This window comes from Lactuca serriola, chromosome 8 (genome assembly GCF_051521515.1).
Source record: "Lactuca serriola cultivar US96UC23 chromosome 8, Lser_US96UC23_V15, whole genome shotgun sequence".
Classification (NCBI taxonomy): Eukaryota; Viridiplantae; Streptophyta; class Magnoliopsida; order Asterales; family Asteraceae; genus Lactuca; species Lactuca serriola.
Window position 1 is genome coordinate 217,660,334 of NC_136415.1, and position 10,882 is coordinate 217,671,215.

General features: G+C 37.4%; 1 protein-coding gene across 2 annotated transcripts; it reads right to left on the bottom strand.

Annotated features, from left to right (window-relative positions):
* Positions 1-558: 558 nt before the first annotated feature.
* On the bottom strand, positions 559-10,604 carry SDG2 (SET domain protein 2). 2 transcript variants are annotated; one of them, XM_079012567.1, is made up of 19 exons: positions 10,372-10,604; positions 8,113-10,168; positions 7,940-7,996; positions 6,398-7,474; positions 5,932-6,248; positions 5,342-5,857; positions 5,147-5,247; positions 3,490-4,483; positions 3,346-3,417; positions 3,154-3,264; positions 2,989-3,089; positions 2,805-2,904; positions 2,628-2,723; positions 2,382-2,549; positions 2,105-2,284; positions 1,771-2,018; positions 1,587-1,695; positions 1,206-1,508; positions 559-1,126 (listed from the first exon to the last, which is right to left on the bottom strand). In XM_079012567.1, exons 2-19 carry the CDS (start codon positions 10,049-10,051, stop codon positions 950-952), a joined length of 6,666 nt encoding a protein of 2,221 aa, XP_078868693.1. In that variant the 5' UTR covers positions 10,052-10,168; positions 10,372-10,604; the 3' UTR covers positions 559-949. The 2 variants fall into 2 exon arrangements, with proteins under 2 accessions (XP_078868693.1, XP_078868694.1); XM_079012568.1 differs by having other exon boundaries at positions 10,305-10,604.
* Between the last annotated feature and the right edge of the window lie 278 nt (positions 10,605-10,882).

The following is a 10,882-nucleotide window of genomic DNA, read 5'->3' on the forward strand; positions in this document are numbered from 1 at the left end:
AGCAAGAACCAAGTGTCTAGAATACGTTATGGAATGTCAACATAATCCCATTTCTTGTTTACTCATAAGCTCGAATATCAATGCCTCATCCAAGTGTCCCGACCATAATTTGTCACTTCACTCATAACCTCATATGAGTGCACATGATCTATGCAACAAATTGTGAATGTGTAATCATTATAAACTATGTATATGTTGCATTCGTTCATATTGGACAGATATGGGAGAAGATTATTGTGGCACATTTTTCTTTTATGTAGTTGCACATTTTTTAGTGGCAAAATAGTAGAAAAAAATTCAAATTTTTTTGCGTTGCTGTTGCTGGTGTCAGTATGTGATGAACAAACTTAGTAGTGTGTGTAGGTGTTTGTTTGCCAAAAACTCATAAGGATATAATCTCATCATGTGTAACAAACACAACAAGGTGGACAAACAAAGAAAGAAGAAAAAAAAACTAGGACTAGAATTTCATAACATAAATAAGCCTATAGATTTATGACCCCAAAAACAAACATCAAGATTAGCATAAGCATATTCACAAGTCATAAACTATGGGAATTAACAAAAAAAACCAGTAATAAAAACCTAAAAAAATATGACAACAAAACCAGTAGCCAAATATATCTTCTTCATCTTGCCCTTCCCTTTTCTACTTCTCTCATATAATGAGGTAAATAACCAAAAACCCAAAAAAAAAAAAATTACTTTTACTTCTTCTTCACCTACCCAATAATGAATTACAAATTACAAGACCTACAAAGGCAAAAGGGGAAACTGTACACAAGAATAGAAGAAGCCGCCCGATATTCCCATAATGCTTCTTTGAATGTTTCTGCCCGGGTCGGGTCCGGTCAGGTCGGGCAGTGCAACAAATCTAGGGCTGGATTTTTCTTTTTCTTTTTCCTTTTCAAGTTAAAAGTCTGTCTGTTTGTTTGTTATCTATCATCCATCATCGGTCCCACATGGCCTGGTAAATAGCTGGTCTATGCTTCAACCAATGCACCAAGTCTTTATCTAACGGAGACTTGTTTAATAAAGCATCCAACATCGGGCTGCCCAAAACCTTCGGGCAGCTTTTGAAAGACCATATCTTGTCCTTTGGCCATGCCCTTTGCGGCTGCTTCTCCTGACCAAACCAAAAAAAAAACCTAATTTCAGTATAAAATGTCTTAATAAAATGAATGAAAAGTAATTAAAAGACTAACCATTCTAGAAAGCATGGATTTGACAGTTCGTGGGCCATAGACACGTTGTGGGGAGGGTTTTTGGAGTTTGGCATAAAAGGAGCCAATTTCGGGCAGGGATAAGCAACCCCGGGCAGCTCTTATGAGGTTAGAATCTGGCTCTGCGTAAGCTTGGTTATGCCAGAAAATCAGCTGCCCGAGACAGTAGTTTTTCCCGTATGTTTTTCGGTATTCGTGCAATCCGGGTCCCACTTTTACAGCTGCTTTTGGGCCCAGGTCCAGAGGGCTAATGTACACAGGTGGTGATACTACTGTTTCGTACTCCTGCAAACATCATTTCATGAATTAAATTCAGAATATATATTTATATCAAATTACAAATTTAACCCTAACTGTATTTACCCGTATTCTAAAGAAGTACTTTGTGTGAGCATAAATGTGAATCAAGTCTGCAGCAGCATCATGGCGACATTTGTAAGAACACGGAAGGTTCCGGACCTCGTCACGCAACCTTAAAAAAAACAAACATAAGTAAATAAATACAAGTAGATAGGATATTGGTGTAATAAAGAAATAAAATAATTACCATAATAAAGATTTTCGAAGTGCAGTTTGGATGTCATCAGAAGAAGATGGATCATGAGAACGAATACTGGATCTAAGTTCAGTTAAATGTCCATCTTCCATATGAGGTGCAATTGATTGAATAAGTTCATCAACAAATGATCCTTCGCCTTTCCAGATGAATGAAATTACTTCTTTTGGAGTCAGTTTTTCCACTAATGGTGGAGCTTCTTTTGGATCCCCAAAAACCTTCTTCATCACATATCTCACCTGAACATGATGAATTTATTTATATTTTATAAAAAGCAAAAAAAAAATAATCAGGAAAATTGAAATGGAGAAAAGAAAGAGTTTACCTTGTCGAGTGTAAGAGCTAAATTCTGAATTCTTTGATTGAAAACACCCTCAGCTTGAATTTCAGCTTCGTTTCTCTCGGTATCCATGCAAATATCTGTGAAGTATTTTCTCTTTTCTTCCAAATTATGAGTTAAAATCACTTCCGGAAGCTTAGTTCTTTCAAAATGGATAAACCTTACCTAAAATATAAACAGATTGTTGGAATCAAATTCGTGTTTGACTTTGACTTTGACTTTTTTCATGAATATTTTAAAAGAGAGCAAGTGATATATATACCAAACGAGCAGCATATGCAACTAGCCAATCAGGTAACCCACTAAGCAAACAACTACCAAGTCCAGCTTTACTTAATTCAATATAATCTTCTTCTGAAACTGAATTCGCTTCACAAGCTTCTAGCATCAACTGATGCCTATTTAGTATCCCATGGCATTCTTTAAGCACCTAAAAAAAAAAAAATTGTTATTCCAGTTTCCCTTTAAAAAAAAAAGATTTGGGATTTTAAGGAATTAAGGAGCTTACTTTTTGGAAAGCTCCTTCACCTGTTAGATTCAGAAAGCTCCCTCGACAAACTTGGCTTCCACATAAGCAAACAGATGCTTCGTATTCTTCTTTACTCTGTACATCAGTAAAAATAAAAAATTAAATATTTAAAGAAATTTATATTTTGACCAAAGTCAAAGGTTGCAGAAATTTTACCTCAGTGACAGAGTTGTAGTCAAAAGTAACTTCTTCTCCATACACAATAGGGCGTACACTATATATCCCGATTTGGTACTGACCATCAACAGCTGTTACTCTGTTTTATTATTATGCATGAGAATAATTAATGATATTGAATAAAAAAAAGTAAAATAGTAAATGTATTAAAAAAAAAAATTACTTTGCTTCACAATTCGGTCTACAGGAATGACATATCCGGCTAGCATAGTTGGCTTTATGCATTGCATCAACCACAACCAAGTCATAACCATCGCCATCCCCCTAAGAAAACATATATTGTCAGGTAAATTTTTCAAGAAGGGTATTTTAGTAAATTTGAAATTACCTTTGGCCTCTCGAGATAAATGTTGTAGAATTCAGGTGCAGGTTCTTTACTGTCTTTTTGTAGAGCACGAACACCATCTTGCTTCTCAAACCATCTCCATGCAGGATACACCTAAAAAAATAATGTAATAAACATATATTTGAATATCCGGAAAAAGACGTAAATGCCCTTGTAATTAAATGGTATCTTTACCTCTCCCAAGAACTCCACAACAAAATCATCCTCGGTAAAACCAGTTTCTTTGTTGCAAACAACACCAAGCCCCTGAATGACAGAAACAATACACACAGATTAAAATCAACCCAATTACACAGATTAAAATCAACCCAATTATACCTTTCTATAAGCAACATAATTATCATCTGGACGACTACTCATAGCCTTCAACATATACTGACAAAGTTCAGCTATCCTTGAATCATGTCCTTCTTTAGCAGTTTTGAAAATATCCTCAATAACAGGCTTCAAAGAATACTTCATAGGAGTATTCCCTGACCCAGTAAACCCCCTAACTTGCTTATTCAAAGTCCTCAACAGCACATCTTCAATAAACACATGTTTATCCAAAAGATGCCAATCAGAATCCTGAGGCATGGAATCCAACAACAGATTATGCGTATACGGATCAATCCCATACACTTCCTGTTCAATCACTTCATCTCCAAGTTGCTTCCTAGGTTTATAATCCTTAACTTCCGGAAAATCCATGTCAGATTCCTCAGTCCCATTCTTCTGAGCAATAACCTTTTCAGAATAATCATCAGGCAACGTGACTTGCATTTTTCTCTCAACATTTTCATGATCAGTCACAATCACATAATGATCAATCACTTCGTATTTACGGGTCACAGGAGGGACAAGGCTGGCTTTTGTCATGCGGGCCCCCCATTCGCGGTCATCAACCCACGGGTCCAACCCGAAGCCGTCGTCTTGGGTGATGTAATCGGGTCCGGGTCCGGATTCGGATCGGGTTTCCGGGTCGGAGTTTGTGTTGGATGAGGAGGTTTCGGAGTCGGTTTCGGTTTCTTCTGAGGAGCGGGACCCGTCGTTGGAGGTGTCGGTGGCGGAATCTGGTGATTTGCGGTTTAGTTTGGATAGGCGGCGTTTGATTTCGCGATCTGATGTGTATTTTCTCTCTCTGTTGACTTTTTTTGACTTGAAGGAAGTGGAACTACAGAAGCCTGGAGGAGAGAAAGAGTCGTCTTTCCAGTTTTTCATCAGGGAGTCTTTTTCAATGGAGAATTTTGACCGGTCTTCTAAACTTGTTGCTAGCCGGATAAATAATGTGATGATTCGATTCATGTCTTTTGCATCCCCCCTGTTTTTCGCTCTGAAGTACAAAAAAAACAGTTTTTAAATTACAATTTTCGCTTGAGGATGGCTGAAATTTTGCAACTTTGGTCCCAATAACTTCTCTTGCAACTTTAGTCCCTGAGAAGAGCTTAATTTTGCAATTTTGGTCCCGAAGCAAGTCATTTTTTTGCAAGAGGGATTAAAAACGTTACAAAACAATCAAATAAGGGCCAAAAATGAAAGAACAAACTTTTAGGGACCAATATTGCAAAAATCGGGTATACTATGAACCAAAATATGTTACAAAGCCTGCAAAAGAAAACTTTTTGGGACCAATGTTGCAAGAATCAGCTATACTCAGGGACCAAAAATGTCATTTTCTCTTGCAGCTTTGTCCTCGTGTTTTGCAACATTTTTAGTCCCTGAGAAGAGCTTAATTTTGCAATTTTGGTCCCGAAGCAAGTTATTTTTTTGGAAGAGGGATTAAAAGCGTTACAAAGCCAGTAGATAAGGGCCAAAAATGAAAGAAAAAACTTTTGAAGACCAATATTGCAAAAATCGTGTGTACATAGAAACAAAAATGTTACAAAGCCTGCAAAAGAAAACTTTTTGGGACCAATGTTGTAAAAAACAGCTATACTCAGGGACCAAAAATGTAAATTACTTTTTTTATAAGAAAAGGAAATAGAAAATGACTTACTTTATCGCTTCCCTACACATTCGTCTAATATCATCTTTCACAGAGCTCAACCCCCGGCCAGCATAATAACCATTCCTTATTTTACCTTCAATTTCAGCAACCTGGTAATGAAAGAAAGAAACAAGAAAGTCAATTAGTCAAACCAAGGAAAAAAGTAAAAAGTAAAAAAGAAGGATAAAAAAGGCTTAGACTTACTTTTGGAATGAAAAATTCAAATGTATTCTCCTTCATGATATCTTTCAAACCCAAAGCAAGAAACTCCTTCATCCTCTTATACCCATTTTCAGATTTCTTCATAGCCAAACGTCTCAACTGTGCATCTCTTGATAGCATTGAAGATGATTTTCTAGCATCAAATACTTTTGAACGTTTGTATAAGCTTCTTCTGAATAACTGATTTGAAGCATCTCTTTTATCCAGACTTTCAAAATAATCCCTAAGTCCACTCGAATCCTCCACATGACTATCCCTGCTGTCATAAGTTCTGAAAATAGATGTTCTTTCTGTCACCCTTGTTGACTGTGGGACCCGCGTTTTGATCCATATAATATTCGGGAATTTTCGGGTCAAATCTTCAAATTGATTGCAACCTCTTATGTCTACTGTTGATAAACTCGGAAGCATCCCCAAGATTTCTTCAAGCATTGTTGGAGTTATTTTATTGCATCCACGTAGAATTAAGGAAGTGATTTTCTCTTTATTGTAACCATTCTGAAACACAAATTAAATATATAAGTTTATAAAAAGTTTCATTTATTTGTCTTGTGGATGGAAGTTAAACTGACCATTATATTGTGGAAGGAAGAGTCCATGCAATTTGAGACAGAAGACAAGTCAGCTTGTTTAGAGATACCCTTGTAGAATTTTACAACTGATCTCCAGTGCTTACATGTCAAATTTGCATAAACAAGGGATTTTATATCAGTTCTAAGGAAATGAAAAACTCGAGCCAACACTTGTCCACTAAGTAGACCCCAATTCTCATTCTTCACCACAGGTTCTTCACAGAATGTAGCATCACCACATAAATCATCAAATCCACATTCATCTTTTTCCAATATGGATGCATCTTCTAATTCATAATCTCCATCAAATCCATCACCTGAAAAAGCCACTTATGGTAATAAGAAGAAATGAAAATAGAAAACTGAAAGCACAATACAAAAGGAGGACAAAAAGATTCAAAGGAGATTTGAAAAAGTTCTTAATGGGTCCCACAACTTTTTTTTCCAAAGTACAACGCTGTAATACCTGATCTTGAGAATTTGGTATTGATGACTATGTTTTTCTCTATTTCTTTCCTGGGTTGTCTGAGATTAATCCATGGATCTAAAACCTCATTTATAGCTGCAGCAAACTCCCGACTTTTGTAAGACTTCATAATCAATTCATGAAGCTTTCCTCGAGTATAACCAATAAACTGAGGATGCAAATCATGAAATGAATTAGACTTATTCTCATCATCAACATCAATGTTTCTTGATCCTTCGTTTCCAGAGTTGACCGAGTTGACCGGGACCCACAACTTATCAAGCTTCCTGAAAACACTACTATGCTCCTGAACAACACCCTGATCAACCAAAGCCTGAATTTCCGAAAATGCCATTGGCCCCCGTTCATGACCTGCCCCATCAAGATAATACCAATCACCAAGAGGTAACTGAAGGTCATCTTTAGTATAAAGATGATTTTTCGGCATGTTGAGGGGCATAATCGTCTTTCCGGAAAGATCATCATGGTGATGGTTATGGTGGTGGTTGTGAGTGGTTTTCCGGCGAGGAACACTTTCTTCTGATGATCTTTTTGAATGATGACCATGACTATGACTATGACTATGACTAGGCCTTGAGGTTGAAGGGTATCTTTCTTTTCCTCTAGATTTGATTCGAGGCTCAGATACAAAAGATCCATGGTCTTTTACAACACATGTGTTTATTCTGATTACTGGAAGCATCATGCCTTTCACTCCACCTCTTATAGATAAGTTTTTTGAAGTGATCTCGTCCGTTGGATTAAAAGCCCATGATGGAAGATCGAGTCTTTTGTTATGGGAAGAATGATATAACTCATCTTTTTGATGCCTACGTGGATCTTCATCACCTGATTTTGGCATTTGGCATAAAGCATATCCATCATTGAGAACCAATTTCTTTTTTAAAGATTTATTATCTTGATTAATGTCATCCATTCTTCTCCAGTCACCCCCTTTGCATGACCACTTGCCTGAAAACCAGTCACAAGAATCTCCAAATTCGGATTCAGATGGTGTAATAATTTCTTTAGATGGAAGCTCAGGTTGAGTAGATATGTCAAGATTATCATAATCACCTGTAAAAACAATTACTTTAGTTAAAAACATGATTTTTTCCATTTTGGGTTATATCTTGAAAGAAATATAATGTTTCCTGTTCCGAAAAGATTCTTGTTAAAAACATGATATTTCCATTTTTGTAGAATGATAGGAGTAGAAGAGTAGACTAATTTGATGTAAAAAGATGGAGTCTTTTTTGATTTTTTTTCATCTTCAGATAATTTCAGAAAATGATATGCTGCTAATGATAACAAAAGAAAAGGTTTTATCAAGAGAAAAGGAAAAAGAAGGGACTATTTAATGTTTGGGCTAGATTTAGCAATTTGAAGTTTAGAACAGAATATGACGTGTCAGGTGAGATATATTCTAGAAAGGTGGGTGACAACTAGTGATAGATTTGTTGACCATGTTTGACCATGATGTCATTTTAAATGAGATGACAAGTACAAAAAAGGGAATCACAAAATCTGAAAAAACAGTACCTTCAGAATATCCCCACGTCTGCAGCTCACCATTCGCAAAAGTTATCTGCAGCACTTCTGCAGGAAATTAAATTAAAAAGGTAAAAAAAAGGAAAAAAAAATAAATATTGTTAAAATAAAGATAAGAAATTGAAGAAGTTTGAGGGTAAATGAAAAAAAAAACAATTAATTACCAGCAACAGTCTCAAGCTCTCTGCCTGGAATCCTGGGAACCCCATCAAAGAGTGCTTCAACTCTTTGGTCAATGCGAAGACCTTGACTTTGACTTTGACTTCGATCTTCTTCAGACTCTAGCTCTTTACTTTTACTTGTTTCAGCAGAAACAGCCTCTTCACCTAACTGGTTACTAATTGGACCCAACTCACCAACATCTACTAACAAATTTCCAGGTGCTTCAGGGGGATTAACCAACTCAGTAACAGAATCAAGAAAACTGGAAGAAAAATTTGCTGTTGCTACTGGTGAAACTGCATTTTCAACAGTTACCCATCTTTGACTATCCACATGTTTGACCAAGTGATCTGAAACAAGAAAGCCTTCTTTTACAAGAATCTTTAGGTCGCTTAGTCTAGATGGCCCCTGTTCTACACCATGATAATCCAAGTAGCACCATTTTCCGGTTGTTGAAATTGAAACTGATGCATCTGCTTCAGGAACATGTGGTGGGGTATCACATATATCCATGTCTTCTTCCATGGAAATCTGTTCTTCACCAGCTCCATTGACCTCCTGGGGTTGCTTCAAGTCTTCCTTTTGTAATGTTGGACGAGCATTTTTCTCATCAGAAGCATCCAGAGTGGTTCTTGTTTCAGAATCTTTAGACAAGATCTGTGGCTCCCTTGAATTCACTTTCTCTTCTTGGCTTCTACTCTCATAATGATTCTTCCTTTTTTCACTTGAACCCGTTTTTCGAGCAGTTTCGCGTTCGGAGTAACTCGGGCTTCGGTTTCTGTGATCATAATGACGATTTCGCCCATAGGGAGACCTATCGCGGCGGGCCGGGCTCCGGTCATGCTGACGTGGACGGTCATGCTGACGTGGGGACCGCTCAGGATGACGTGGACTATTATTATGCCTGTCGTAAGATGGTCTAGAAGAAAGTGGAGATTCACAGTTTCTGGAGTATCTTTCTGATGGGACATTTCGTGTAGAGAGAGAACTTTTGTAAGAATGTTCAGGGTTGTATGTGGATCGGCTTCCATCATCAGAAATTCTTCGACTTTTGTAAGGTGTGTAATCGTTGAACTCACCATGGTGTTTTCTGTCGCTGATATCTGTATGAACACTGTGGCGCTTCAAGCGTTTCCCTAAAGGGAAGTCTCTTGGATGGGTTTTACCGTTGCTGAATTCTTCCTTTAATGGCCCTTCATCGTCTACTATTTTTGAACTCATCCGTGGGGTTCTCTCTCTGCTGTTGTTTTCCCACCTTGCAGACTTCTTGGAATACTGGTTTCCATTTCTGTTGCAATCTTTTTCACCTGAATACTTGCCAGGTGTCCGTTGTTTCCATCCTTTATCTTTGGCAGAATCATGTCGGCGAGTTTTCAAGTAGCCAATTTCGTCTCTAACTACTTCATTTCTCTGCCAACGGTCTGGGATGAATTCACCTTTTTCCATTTCATCTTTACCTCCTTTTGATAGCGTGCTTTCGGGACTGTGAAACTCTCTTCTCCTATTTGAGTAATCTAGACTTTGCAACCCGCCTTTACGCCATTTTCCTGGAACAAACTCGCCCTTCTCCACCTCCCCTTTTCTCCACCTATCCGCTACAAACTCCCCCTTCTCAATTTCACTCTTGATTTCAAACTTTCTAGGTTTTTCAGGGATGAACACTCCATTCTCCCAAGAGCCCAATTCACCTTCTTCTACTTCTTCCTTGTTGTGTCCGTTCCCAGCAGCTTTATCGTCTCTCTCTTCTACTGAAAAGTCTTCACTATCATCATCACACAGCTCTCCTGATTTTAAAGGAAACTTATCTCTTCTCGCCAGCTTCATTTTTACGTTGTCTTCTGTAACGTTGATATTGAACTTACCACCGTCATTACCGCCGCAAAATGTCTCAGGAATAGAGAATCGCAGCGAAGGAACACATGCAACACCTCCATCGCCCATGGAAATACTATCTCGCAATGCCGAAAAAGCAAAACCCTAGCTTTTCTCCCCTTCACCGGGGCTCTCGATGCTCATACTTCAACGAAAAATCTTCGCAAAATCTTCACGGAAAAACCTCTGTATCCAGTCAATCAAGAAACAAAAAATCAAAACCGAGTCAGCAACCAATCGAACACAATGTAGGGTTTCGATTAATAAAAAAATACATATGCATGAACACACACAATCGCCAAATTCAAACCAAAATCAATACCGGATTCACCGAAATCAGTGAAAGTTACTCCGAATTGCAAGCCCTAGAATCCAGAAACAAAACTTACAAGAGAAATTCACCCAACTGAAACGCTGGATCGGAACGTAACGAATCTTCACCGCTTTTTTTCAATGAACAAAGAGTTAAATCAACAGATCGATTAAGCAAAGACGAAAAACGAATAGCTGAAGATGAATTTGTGCCTTCAAATCTTCGTTTCTGTGTACGAAAAATCGATTTGAGAGTTGCGGTGTGGGAGACGAACACAAAACTTTTTTTTGTTGTTGAATGAAAATTCTTTGTTTTCCGTTCGCTACCCCCTTTTATTTATCGACCCACACCACCGGGTACCGTATCCGTATGTAAATTGTAATCTGGTCAAGGACGAGGGTAAATCGGTCTTTTACTTATCGGCAAACTTCTTGTGATTTTGTTTACTTGTAATTTAAAAGTTTAACTATCATAATTTGACTTGAAATATTAATTTATGTAATATGGATTATGTAATATGATCATTTCATATAGCAAGTTTAATATGTATTATCATTTTGGTAAAAAAAAAGTTATAGAAAATTATA